We start from the raw sequence: 14230 nt of genomic DNA on the forward strand, positions 1-14230 counted from the left end.
TAGGGATAGATGTCGGGGCTGAGTGAGCGTCATACATTTTATAAAACAAAAATCTACTATTCTACTCTTCACTTTTCATTTTATTTACTTAATGATGATTTGAATACAACTCCAGACATAAAACTACCACTGTGTGAAGTCTTAACCAATCAGATCAGGCAGCTTTACACTCTCCAGACTTGTGTGTAGGTGCCAGTCAGTGTGGTTGTGTCAAAGACTAAAACTAAGGATATTTTGTCTCCATTTTTATTTTATTTTAGTTAGTTTTGTAAGCGCATTATACAGTTTTAGTTAGTTTTCGTTTTTTTGGTAAAGCTTAGTTTTTATTTAGTTTCAGTTAACTAAAATGATTTTTTGAATTTTAGTTTTAGTTATTTAGTTAGTTTTAGTTAACTATAACAACCTTGGTCAGAATATATAACTTCATAATGATAACCAATTTAAAAAAAAATAAAAATAAAAACCTCAAAATGCACTGTTCCACATTATTATGCACAGCAAAGTTTTAAAATATTTTATAGGACGTAAAGAACTGAAAATGGTCATTTGTTGAATTTGCAGCATTAGGAGGTCATATTTCATGAAATCAAAAGCTATTTAAATCAAAAAAACATCTGAACAGGCCATGTTGCATGTTAATAAAGGACCCCTTCTTTGATATCACCTCCACAATTCTTGCATCCATTGAACTTGCAAATTTTTGGAGAGTTTCTGCTTGAATTTCTTTGCAGGATGTCAGAATAGCCTCCCAGAGCTGCTGTTTTGATGTGAACTGCCTCCCACCCTCATAGATCTTTAGCTTGAGGATGCTCCAAAGCTTCTCAATAGGGTTGAGGTCAGGTCACAATCTTGATCCCTCAAGTATTATTATTTATTGCATTCTGTATCATGCTTGTTGTTACTGCTAATATACAGCTCATTCAGAAAGTATTCAGTCAGACTCATGTTGCAGCTTTATGCTACAATCATTTAACTTCCTCATTACTCCTCACTCAGTATCCCATAATTCTACTTTGTTTTAAAGAAAAACTGAAATATTACAGTGACATTAGTATTCAGATCCTTTACTCAGTACTTAGCTGAAGCACCTTTGGCAGCAATTACAGCCTCGAGTCTTTTGAATATGGGGCAAAAAGCTTTGCACACCTGTATGGGGGATTATCTGCCATTCTATTTTGCAAATCCTCTCAAGCTCAGTCAGGTTGGATGAGGACCGTTGGTGGACAGCCATTTTCAGGTCTCTTCAGAGATGTATGATAGGCTTCATGTCAGGGCTCTGGCTGGGCAAAAACATCACAGAGTTGTCCCTAAGCCACTCCTGTGCCATCCTGGCTGTGTGCTTATAGTCTAATTGCCATGTTGGCACTGGCAGTTGAACCTTTGGCCCAGTCTGAGGTCCTGAGCACTACAGAACAGGTTGTCATTAAAGATATGTCTGTACTCCACTTAGCTTTTCCTGAGTGACACGCCCACATTATGATGCTGCCACCACCATACTTCACTGTTGGGATGGTATTGAACAGGTGATGAGTGGTGCATGGTTTCCTCCAGACATAACATTTATAATTAAGACCAGACAGTTCAATCTTGGCTTCATCAGACCAGATAATCTTGTTTCTCATGCTCTGGTTGTCCCTCTGGGACTTTGTCACATCTCCTCACAGGATCTCTGGAGCTCAGTCAGAGTGACCATCAGGTTCTTGGTCACCTCTCTTACTAAAGCCCTTGTGCCCTGATTGCTCAGGTTAGCTGGAGGATCAGCTCTTGGACCACCTATAGAGATGTGTGCCTTTCCAAATCGTGTCTAATCAATTTAGTTTCCACGGGTAGACTCCAATCAAAGTGTGAAAACATCTCAGCAAAGATTTAGAGAAAAGGGAGGCACCTGAGCTAAATTTCAAGTGTTGTTGCAAAGGGTCTGAATACTTAAGTCAGTGTGATATTTCAGGTTTTTTTTTTTTTTTTTTGATACATTTGAAAAAGAAAATCTGATTTCACTTTGTCATGATGAGGTACTATGTATAGATTATTGAGAGAAAAATGAACTTAAACATCTGTAGCATGAGGCTGCAATATAACAAAGCTGAATAAAGGAGAAGGGGGTCTGAATACTTTTGGATATGCTGTATTAACTCTCCAACTATGCTGATAAAAACAACTCTGCTGTTAAGTCAGTGCTTTCTAATCCAAGCTTCAACCTCTCGGCTGCTGCTTTCCTCTCACAGCTTCTTTACCGTTTGAATTGTTGTTCGACACAGTGGACACTTGTGTGTGGTGGATTTGAGCTTGTTGATACAGAAGGGAATGAAGCAACAACCAGCCACACAGCTGCAAAGAGGGAACAGAGATAAAATATCAACAAACGGGACACAACAACAACCGCACAACAAGCCCATAAAGATCTGATTATGCTTTCATGCAAATATTTCCCCAGAATGGAGATCATACCCCATCATCATTGCCATAAAACACACCAGCCAGGTCACACTGCTTGGGGAGGTGGAAGTCTCTGTCACAACAAACTCCCGACACTCTGGACACTGGGTCCTGCATGGACACGGGGGCAGGTTTTCCAAATCCAGATACACTTTAGGGGCTGTTAAAAGTGAGATGGTTGTGTAGTAAAATGTTATGATCTAATTTTTCTCTTTTTGGAGTGCAGATCTTCCTATGTGCAGACAAAAGTCACAAAATAAGAATATGTGCATCACTGTCTCACCTGGGATGTTAGGAGGAGCCTCAACATAGATGACATCAGAGGTGAAAGGTGGAGTAGAGTCAGTCTTTGGGCTGGAGAAAGGAGTAACATCTGGAAGAAGAAGGCAGAGTTATAAAACCAGAGAATGATGGAGTGAGAATTTGTTGCACTAAATCAGAAAGCACCTTTCTTGCCATTCTTCTCCTCTTTAGCATTGATGATGTTTTCCAGACTTTTTTGGAGTTCGGCCTTCTTTTCTGTCAGCTCGCTCAGTTTTTTATCAATGGTGTAAATCTCTGTCTGATTCGATGCTTCCTCCTCTGGTAGGAAAAGAAGAACATGCATGTAAAAGAGCAGAGACACTTCTAATGTGGGATCGCTCATCTGTAAACTCAAAGGTTTATGTTGCAGATCTCTGTCTAGATCCTGGTAAAGAATTTCATGCAGAGTCCAGAAGTTATACCTTTTTGTCCAAATTCAGCTCGACCTCTCATCTCCTGAAATAGGCTGTGTAATTTTTTCTTCTCCTGAAGCTGATGTCTCTTGAGTGAAACATGTTTCAGCTCTTCAGAGATTTTATGCAGCTCACGGTCAGAGGAGCTCATGGTGGACGCTGTAAAGGAAAGGGGACTCATCTTCAGCCATTGTCTTTACTGCAGGTTAATGCCTGATTTTAGGGCAAAGAGTGTCTGCAAACAAGTAAGTGTGTGGAAAATGTCTACAGCACGAGGATCGACACTTGACTTAAAAAATGTAAAATAATCAGAGTTTTTATTCTGCCAATTCTGATTTTCATCTTTAAAACAAACATGTTTGGAAAAGTTATTATACTAACAGTACCAATGAGTAAAAATAATTGGAAAAAATAGTCAAGAATAGGGAAATTTTGAATCAAGATATAAACGTATTACTTTGACTTTTTATTTTGTATTTTGACCTTTTAGAATCCTGTTTCCAACTTTTGCATCAGATTTTGACCTTCAAAACCCACGAATTAAGCTTTTATTTCATATTTTGAACTTTAAAACCCAAGATTTTAACTTTAAGTTTATATTTCGAACTCTAAAACCCATGATTTCAACTTTTATCATATATTTTGACCTATAAAACTAATTATTTCAACTTTTATCTCATGTTTTGACCTATAAGACTGATTTCAAATTTTATTTTATATTTTGACCTTTAAAACTCATGATTATGACTTTCTATCCCATATACTTGCCTTTTAAAAACTTTTTTTTTTACCTTTTTTTTTGTTTTTGGTGTTTGACCTTTTGAAGTCATGATTTTGACTTTTTATCTCAGATATTAAGCCTTTAAACTTGCTATTTTGAATATTTTCAATCCCAAAATCATTTATCATAAGTGAAAGTTATTTTTTCTTCCTTAATTCATTACTGGGGGAAATGAGATTGATTATTTATAACTAAATGTTGACTCTATTAGGCTCTCAGATTAGACCTAAAGTCAAAGTTTGGCCCCTGCTATGATTAAGTTTGACACCCTGCCTGCCACATGTTGCCAAATTTGGACTTTTCTTTTTACCACATTTTACCCTTTTACCCTTATATTTTTTGTTCTTTTTTTCACAACTATTTAGTTCTTCTCACTTGAAGTTTTCTGGCATCCTGGCATTTGTGCACAACATGGTTTAGCCCCGAAGTCTGACATTAACTAATAGTTTAGTCCAGTGTGCCCATCCACATTCTTAACATGAAAATTCTCATTCTGTTTCAAGAAAAAGGGGTTTACATTTTGAAAAAGGTTGTATACTTTAGCATAAACAAATAAAATACATTTTTGTTAACTTTACAATAGACCATTTTTTTTGCAGACCTGCATGGGCCCCCAGTTTGGCTGGGCCCTCTTTATCCCCCTTTTGGGCAGCCTTGCCCATCCGTGGCACTAGCTTAGCTTCTCCAAGCACATCCTGTACATCCTGTTTCAGTTTTGGAGTGAAACCAGGATAGATTAACCCCTTAATTCTTTTTTAAATTCTTAAATTCATTTAAAATTTAAAATTCTGTAAAAAGATGGCTGACCATACAAATGAAACAATAAAAGCACAACAGTTATTATGCTTGCAGAGCAATAATAGCCTTATGAGAGTGTTCAAAAAGAAGAGAATTCTGACAAGAGAAAGCCTCAAGTGATCCATAGTAGAGTAGATTTAGTTTTGTTTTCAACTACATGATTTATATTCTTAAAATCCCTGAATAGAATACATTAGGATAAAAATAAGTGGCTGTCTGAGGACAGAATATTGAATCATAACATTACTTCCCCCTAAAATTACTACAATTTCTGTTTGAGTGGCAAAAGCATTAAAAGAAGTCCCATGGAAAGCTAGGATTGCTTTCAGGAGCAACACAAATCTCCAGTAACTGTAAATGCCACGCAGAAGTTACACAGTACTTGAACATCCCAGTTCCATACTTCTATAATCATTTAATTCAAAGAAAATCATCATAGCAAAAAGAAAGGGTGTGTGTTACCTTATTTCCTCAGCTGCTCTGAGTGTATCCTGAACAGCTAACATTCAAACTACATCAACATGGGCCAATAATATTCACTTATACCAGGAAATATGCAAATGATCAGGTTTCTTTTACAGCAGAGCTCTGTGGAAACAGCTCCATAATACCCTTTATGAGATTCACAAGCAGATACAAAAAATATTAAGAAATGTAAAAAGTTTTATTATTCACAGACAATTAAACAAAACAACTGAACAGTTGCAGTCACATAATGGATTAATATCTTCTATATTTCTAAAAAAAAACATCAATCAAATATGCACTCAAACTCTTAAATCTAATGAATTATACAGTCATTAATACTCTTTGAAAGTCCTTTCATGTCTGGGGGACCTGGTGATTTTTTTTTCCTGCTGTCCAAATGGTGGCTGCGACGTCTCACTTTTTCCTGAGTCTCTTCATGAATGTCACTTCATCTCTATTCCTGATGCCGTAGCTTTTAAACAGAAATAAAGACAGTGAGTGAATAGAACAGCAAAACAACCTGGAGGAGTTTTTCTTTCATACACTTACTCTTTAAGCCTCATCTTGTCATCTTCAAGCTTTTCTCCTTGAAATACTAAATGATACGTTCTCCAAACATACCTCCTAGGAAATAAAGACACAAGCAATAAGATTGTATCAAACTTTACGTTTTAAGTTTTAAATCCTTTTATTTTAGGCTGTTTTTGAGTTCATACCAGCTGATGTGTTTCACTCCGCCTTCACGTTGTTGTTTCAGCTCCATGAATCTACAAATGGCTTTCTTCAGCTCCAGGACAGTGGCATTCTGCACCACCACGATGGCTGTAGGAGAAAGGTTGTTGTGGATAGTAAGCCATAAAATATGTCAGAACTGCAAAACAAACTATTGGTAAGAAAAACAGTACACTGTGTAGTGATATAACAATCAGAAATAAAACATAAAAATAAGTGGCCAAACATCACACTCAGCAGTCTTCATTTTTCACTCCTCATAAGGAAACGACAGTCTCACTACTTACGCATTACTTCCCCATCTGCCTTCAAAACCCTCACAGTCATCGCCTGTCCATACTCCAACGCAATCTGAGAATTGATCTCCTCCAGGGTTACCTAAAGAAAAAAATTAAAGTTAAAAAAAGTTAAAGTTCTCATTTAAGCTTTAAGAACCAGCATTAGACACTAAATAATTCTGAAATAATGATTTCTTAAAATCTCAGACTTTTAAAAATATATTTTATAGACTTGGTTTTCTTTCTTTTACACTGATAGATAAGTCACAGACATCTGAAAATGCAAAAGCCCATATTAACAAAGACTCTGAGTTTCCTATTTCGAGCAGAGAGTCTTGTTAAAGAGTCTTGAGAGAAGCAACTAGGAGCAAGGAGAGGCCAGCAACCTGCTCACGAGCAGGGCCATTTGAGCGTGGCTTGGTGCGGCCAAACTAGTGATGGAAATGCATATCACGGCTTGGTTTGGCCCGGCGCAGCCAAAAGCCGTAGTGGAAAAGCCCCATTAGTGAGGAAGCATGGTTTACCGTGTTGGTAGATATGCCCAGGCCTTGACTGGGCCCCTGAAAAACCCAGAGAATGGACCCTTCAAGTCCTGATTTAGTAATGAAATCAATACAAGTGCATTGGTCCAGTAGCATTAGCATCCTTACAGTTTTTTTCATTTTGGAGGTGAGTGTGTGTAACCATGATTAGGTTCTAATGTTAAAATTATTAATTCATGCCACTTTTTAACCCCATTTCACCGTGTTTCTGCTCATTTAAGCCACTTTTCTAGCTAATTTTCACCACTTTATAACCCCTTTTTACTGTTTTATCAGGCAATTTTGCAACCTTTTTCCCACTTTTACCAATTTTACTACCTTTCTGCCCATATTTGCCTCTTTAACCCAACTTTTTAACCATTTTCACCACTTTCCACCAATTTTGGCCCTTTAGTAGATTTTGTAACCCATTTTGGCACTTTTAACCTTTTTTATGATTTTATCTGACCATTTATGTGGCCCCCCCACACACACACAAACACACACACACACACACACACACATTTTTCCCACTTTTGACCTCTTTCTGCCACTTTTTAACTGCTTTTCACTATTTTCCACCCATATTCGCATCTTTTGCATTTTTGTTACCAATCTTTGCCTGTTTTATCCCATTTTGCTTATTGTAACCTCTTCTCGCCACTTTTTTGGCCAATTTTTGTAATTATTTAATTTTTTCCCATGAAAGTTTCTCTGTTCCTTCTGATTCTTTTTTCTGGTATCTTTACATTCATGAACATCATGGCTTTAAAACTAACATTTCTGTTGACTTAATATATGCACTTTTAAAATACAGTCATGTGCATTTGTTTAATGCATGTTGGATTTGCTATTTCTCTTAACTGAGGCAACAGCAGAAAAAAACATCTCTAGCAGGTGGAATGTTATAAAAGGAAAGTGTGGCAAAGGCTCTTGTGTCTAACATTGGGTTATTTCCCACTCCATTTCAAAATGCAGACAATGTCTTGGACTTGAACTGCCATAACATTGTTAAATCCAATGAACAGCTCCTCTTCTACAGTGCAGAAGTCATCAGCTGGTGCTGATGACTTCCGCACTGTAGAAGTCATCAGCTGGTGCTGCTTAGCCTGGCCTTGTCGCTGAAAGCATCTGCAGACTGTACATTATCAGCAGTGCAATACAAAATTGTGTCATCTGCATAAAGATGAATTTTACAATTGGAAACCACTGAGACAATATAATTTATATAAAGAGTAAAAAGCACTGGACCAAGGACATGATCTTGAGGAACATCATTTGCAAGAGTAATAAGTCCTGACTATATTTCCCAGTGCTCCATGCTGCTGTCTGCCTAGCTCCTGAACCAGCAATACGCATTTTTATCAAAGCCAGTAGTAGCATGCTTGGTTAAAAGCATTGCACTATTATAATAATTAGTGTATAGTTTTCTTGTGTCTGTGTTATTTGATTGATCAGTGGGTGTGATCTTTCCCCACACTGCTCTACCACAGGCACACTATGCATGAGGGAAATGAGCTTGGTTGTGTAACATTGCTTTGCATCAGGTGTCATACAGCCCAGCCAGTTAGCAGATTTCATGTGACCCACAATCTATTTTATTTTTAAAAATCAATACATGCTATTTTTATTTATTAGTAAAATTAAGCATGATTGGAGTACAATAGCAGCACAAATATCAATAAGATGCCATATTATTGCTAAATTTGGCAGGTAAAATGAAGAAAATTTAATGTGTCCTGAGTGTTATATTACAACCAGATTTTTACTTGAGCATGGTATTTCGTTTAAGCATTAAACTGCATATAAAATGTTCTGCATAGACTGAATCAAACTGACCTGGATTGGCAGATCACAAAGTAGAGGATCCTGCACAAGTCTGGCGAGTCCCTCCTCGAAAATATCCAGGATCTCCGAGTGAGGAAGGGCCTCCTCGTCCTCCTCCTCTGGGTCTAGAGATGCTTCCTCCGTCATGCCCTCTTTATCAACCTCTTCATCTTTTACAGCAACTTCTCCTCTCACAGTGTCCTCAGTCTGATCCTCCATCATCAGACCGACACTGAACGCACTGATTACTTTACAATTTCTCTGTTAAAACAGCGATAGTTAGTATCTAACTAACCGTAAAGAGTACAACAAAACGGGACCGAGACAAAATAACTACAGCCACTTGTAACTACACTACACTTGTAATGAAAATGTTGCAAGAAGTCCCCAAGAAAACATGAAGTAAACAACGGCTGTGTGCAGTTCACAAAATATACCGAAAGGAAACCAAAGTGCGTCACAAATGGCTCCTCTTGGCGAACGCTAATTTATACGTAGTTTTGGTCTTTTACTGGGCACCAAAATGCAATAACGATTTAATATTAGTGTTATGCTTATTTTTTCCAGTTGTTTTTATGTATGGTAAAGAATAAAACACATTTCTATCTCAATACTTTGTTTCCCACCGAGCATTAAAAAGAGCTGCACACGCTTTCATCAGCTCACTTCCTCTGCTCCACATGTAGCTGAATTGTTTACAACAGGGGAATTTCGAGTCTTCTGTGGCTCTCTGGATAATAAAGAAATAAACCTGTAGAAACTGGTTGTATCTTCTTGAAGCTGTCTACACTGATTTACATTCTGACATGCTTCTTTTCTGTCCAACCTGTGGGAATGTTTTAATAGTCGAGGAAGGACAGAAGTGCATGAGATTCGCCTGCAACACCTGCCCGTATGTCCACAACATCACGAGAAAGGTAAGCTACGCTGTATCTCACTCAGAATGGAGTTAAACTTACACATTGGGATTGACAAATAACTCTGAAAAGTTCAACAGAGAATCAACTCTCTAGTTTTTACTGTGTATAAGAGCTGTTTTGGGGTGTGATGTAGACTCATTCCCTGGCCTTATGCTACTGTGAAGTCAACAGAGGTGGAAAAAGTATAAGAGTGGTGTACTCAAGTAAAAGCACAGTTGCTCTGGCTAAACGTACTGAAGTAGAAGTATAAGTGCAGATCTCGCCTTGCCTTCTTGCCAGACGTCACTTGTAATAGCTGTCACTGTCTCCTCTTAAGGTGTTAAATGTTGCTGCCAGTTTGGCATGTGGTTTGGTTTCATACCATCTCTCTCTACAGGTAAATAATAGGAAGTATCCTAAGCTGAAAGAGGTGGATGATGTTCTTGGTGGCGCTGCAGCTTGGGAAAATGTGGATTCAACTGCAGGTGAGAGGGTGACATCAAATCACAGGGCCTGTCTCAAACTGCTCCCTCTGCACTGGCTCTTTCTGCATCTTTGTTGACATTAAGTGGCATAACAATTTAAAGTACCAAACAACACATATGAAACAAAGTAAAATAAAACATGAAAGAGGACGGCCTTCTTTCCACAACTACTTGTACACATATGGATATGACAACAAATGTAAACATATATATATTCAAGGTTTCACAAATGTTTAATATTTCTGCTTTTTAATCATTTAGTATGTGTAGTGACTGGACACAGTGCACTGTTTCTACTTGAAACTGATTTGCTTTTGGTATTTTTGGGGTTCATTGACAATTGTGAATATATAATGTCATATACAAAATTAACTAGTTTAAGAATTAATAGTTTTTGACAGTCCATTCATTTCTCATAACAAATTACATCCTTTCCTTTAAACTATACCTTCAAATTGGTCAATGCATTGAAAAAAATTGATGTATGACCATTAAGACACTTAATAAATAAATATATAAAATATATGTATATATGTGTGTTTCCATGTATATGTAATTTCTACCTGGTTATGTGGGTTGATTAAATGTAATTTTTTAAAGGCAACTTTTTTTCAATTGTGTTGGTGACAGAAAGGACAGGATTGGTAAGACTCTTGTACTCAAGTAAAACTAAAGTTAAAATTTACAGTAAAGGTACTGGTCTATAAATCTACTGAAGTTAAAGTAGAAAGTTATTCATTTAAAGTTTACTCAAAGCACTGGGTAGCTACTTATGATACCCAAGGAGCTTGTGCAGTGAAATATGATCTTTTATATGTGCAGTTACACAAGAGAGTGTAAAATCTTGGGGTGCAGATAGCCTAGCAGCTAGGTCAAACCCTTGTATGTAGGTGACCTGGGCCTTAGTCCATCCTGTGGCTTCTTTCCCGCATGTCTCTCCCCGTCTCTCTCATCCCTGTTACAGACTCTATCCAATTTCCTCATCTCTAGATAAAGGCATAAAAATCCCCAAAATACATCTTTAAAAATAAAAAAGAATAAAAAATTGTGTGTAATCACACACCGAAATGCAACAGCCGATTTTGGATGTGATGTAGAATCATTCTCTTTCATTGTCTCTTGCTGAAGCTACACTACTGGTCGGTTTCATGTCACACCTCCTTGTTTTGACTTGGATCTTTCTTTATTTATTTTTTACTTAGTGCTTGATGCTTTTTAAAGTGTAGTGAAGTACAATACCTCTGCCAATACATTTAAAGTAAAAGTAAAATTAATGATTTTAAAAAGTACTCAAAGAAGTACAAGTACACAAAAAAGCTGCTCAATTACAGTACTTTGAGTAAATGTAATGAGTAGACACAAGTAGTGGTTCCTTAAAAAAAATACCAATAGCTGTCTTAGAAAACGTTGCTGTTTTTTAAACACACATCACCCACCATTAGATCTCATTTGAATTGTAGATACATGTCACCACTCCCTCACAACCCCCACACTGACACTCCTGCACAGAGTGAACTCCATCCACAATGAGAATGCATCCATACGGAAATGTGGACTTTATTTCCTGTCTGTACGATACTATGCTATTTTTTGTACTTTGGTGGGTTTAAGTCTGTGCGGATGATAACGCATAACTGTATCATAAGGAGCCTCTCCTATGACACCAGTCCACCTCAGTGTTGACTCGCTGTTTGTTGGAGTCTTCCATGGAAGCACTTAACCAGAGTGGAAGTGTGTAATGAGAGGTCAGAGTGGTTTAAGAAAGGCTCACCGTGTGTATCATCACCACCCAGGGTTTTAAGAGAAACCGTTGATCTGTTGCCTTTATAGATCTAAAGAGGATGTGTGTCAGTTAAAACAAACCATACATTTCCTGCAGTAATTCTCAAAGTTTACTTTGTCTTAATGCTTAATACCTTAGTCACTTTAATGCAAAATGTCAGAGGTATTTAAATTGCCCTACCACTACACCGCATTCCAAATTATTATGCAAATGACATTTTTCTCTGATTTTCTTAAATAATCAATGCAATTGACAGTGAGTATAATTTTCAAGTCATCAACTGTTAGAGCATAATTCATTTTCAGTTAAACAAACCTCCCAATGATAACAATTTTTTCTCGAAAATAAACTCAAAATGCCTTGTTCCACATGATTATGCACGACAGAGTTTTAAAATATTTTATAGGTTGAAAAGAACTGAAAATGGTAATATATTGAATTTGCAGCATTAGGGGGTCATATTAATGGAAATCAAAAGCTATTTGAATCAAAAACATCATTACAGGCCAAGTTACATGTTAATATAGGACCTCTTCTTTGATATCACCTTCACAATTCTTGCATCCATTGAACTTGCGTTTTTGAAGAGTTTCTGTTTGAATTTTTTGCAAGATGCCTCCCAGAGCTGCTGTTTCGATGTGAATTGCTTCCCACCCTCATAGATCTTTAGCTTGAGGATGCTCCAAAGGTTCTCAAAAGGGTTGAGGTCAGGGGAGGATGGGACCACACCATGAGTTTCTCTCCTTTTATGCCCATTGCAGCCAATGACACAGAGGTGTTCTTTGCAGCATGAGATGGAGCATTGTCATGTATGAAGATAATTTTCCTACAGAAGGCACGGTTCTTCTTCTGTACCATAAAAGAAAGTGGTCAGTCAGAAACTCTGTATGCTTTGCTGAGGTTATTTTCACACCTTCAGGGACCCTAAAAGGGCCTACGAACTCTCTTCCCATGATTCTGGCCCAAAACATGACTCCGCCACCTCCTTGCTGACATCACAGCCTTGTTGGGACATGATGGCCATCCACCAACCATCCACTACTCCTCCATCTGGACCATCCTGGGTTGCCCAGCACTCATCAGTAAACAAGATTGTTTGAAAATGAGTCTTAATGTATTTCTGGGCCCACTTCAACCGTTTCTGCTTGTGAGCATTGGTTAGGAGTGGCCGAATAATAGGTTTATGTACAACTGCAAGCCTCTGGAGGATCCTACATCTTGAGGTTAGTGGGACTCCAGTAGCACCAGCAGCTTCAAATACCTATTTGCTGCTTTGTAATGGCATTTTAGCAGCTGCTCTTTTAATCCAATGAATTTGTCTGGCAGAAGCCTTCCTTATTATGCCTTTATCCACACGAACTTGTCTGTGCTCTGAATCAGCCACAAATTTCTTCACAGTACAATGATCACACTTAATTTTTCATGAAATATCTAATGGTTTTATACCATGTCCAAGGCATTACACTATTTGATACTTTTCAGCAGCAGAGAGATCCTTTTTCTTTCCTATATTGCTTTAAACCTGTGGCCTGCTTAATAATGTGGAACATCCTTCTTAAGTAGTTTTCCTTTGATTGGGCTCACCTGGCAAACTAATTATCACAGATGTCTGAGATTGCTTTAAGTGATTAAGAGAGCCCCAAGACACAATATCATCCATGAGTTTAACTGAAAAACAAAAAAAATTGAATGTTTATTACACTAAAATCCAATTTGCGTAATAATGTGGAACGTGGTGTAAAAACACTCCGGTGATAAAATGAGTAACTTTGTGAATATTTATGCTGAAATTGATAAGATGAGATATTCACTGGATGTCTTGTAATTTATTAGAGATTTCAGAGGAACCTCTGCTATCAGGCTGGGTTAGATTACATCTGTTTATACTGCAACAAATTGGGAAGAAAACATTCATGCTGGAGCCTTTACTGTATTGATATTGCACTTTTGAATATTCAGATAAATCTCAGCCCAAACTTTTCTCATAAAGATCCCTGAATGCCTGTGTATTTTGTCTTAATGTGTAAGCATATCTCTTAAAGAACAAATGATGGATGTTCTCTTGTGAAATATGAATTCTGAAATTTTACATCTGCTGTTTAAAAAATAAAAAACCAAACACTGATGTGGTTCATCTCTTTACAGAAACCTGCCCAAAGTGTGAGCACCCTCGGGCTTATTTCATGCAGATTCAGACCAGATCAGCTGACGAACCAATGACGACTTTCTACAAGTGCTGCAATGCTCAGTGTGGACATAGATGGAGAGACTGAGACCTCAGGACTTTGAATATTATAATGTATTAAATGCATAGAACAAGCCACATACTTTCACTGCTGCTTTGACTTTTATTTATTCCAAACATCCTCTTTGAGTTATGAAAATTCTTAAGTCTTTCTGTTTGACGCCACAGCTGAGGATACTTTTGATTTTCTTTCCCAAACAAAGCATTCAGTTTGAAGGCATAAATCATTTCAAAATCAACAATAAATGAGTTTTGATGAAA

At 37.4% G+C, this 14230-nt stretch overlaps 2 protein-coding genes across 2 annotated transcripts; one reads left to right on the plus strand and one right to left on the minus strand.

The window, feature by feature from the left end:
- Positions 1–5412: 5412 nt before the first annotated feature.
- On the minus strand, positions 5413–8971 carry snrnp25 (small nuclear ribonucleoprotein 25). The gene is made up of 5 exons (XM_041778193.1): positions 8570–8971; positions 6219–6309; positions 5916–6021; positions 5749–5823; positions 5413–5671 (listed from the first exon to the last, which is right to left on the minus strand). The coding sequence occupies exons 1-5, from the start codon at positions 8777–8779 to the stop codon at positions 5614–5616; spliced, it is 540 nt and encodes a 179-aa protein (XP_041634127.1). The 5' UTR covers positions 8780–8971; the 3' UTR covers positions 5413–5613.
- A 250-nt stretch (positions 8972–9221) lies between these two features.
- On the plus strand, positions 9222–14230 carry polr3k (polymerase (RNA) III (DNA directed) polypeptide K). Its single transcript, XM_041817433.1, has 3 exons — positions 9222–9474; positions 9854–9941; positions 13870–14230. The coding sequence occupies exons 1-3, from the start codon at positions 9364–9366 to the stop codon at positions 13995–13997; spliced, it is 327 nt and encodes a 108-aa protein (XP_041673367.1). The 5' UTR covers positions 9222–9363; the 3' UTR covers positions 13998–14230.

Source organism: Cheilinus undulatus, linkage group 21 (assembly GCF_018320785.1).
Source record: "Cheilinus undulatus linkage group 21, ASM1832078v1, whole genome shotgun sequence".
Taxonomy (NCBI): Eukaryota; Metazoa; Chordata; class Actinopteri; order Labriformes; family Labridae; genus Cheilinus; species Cheilinus undulatus.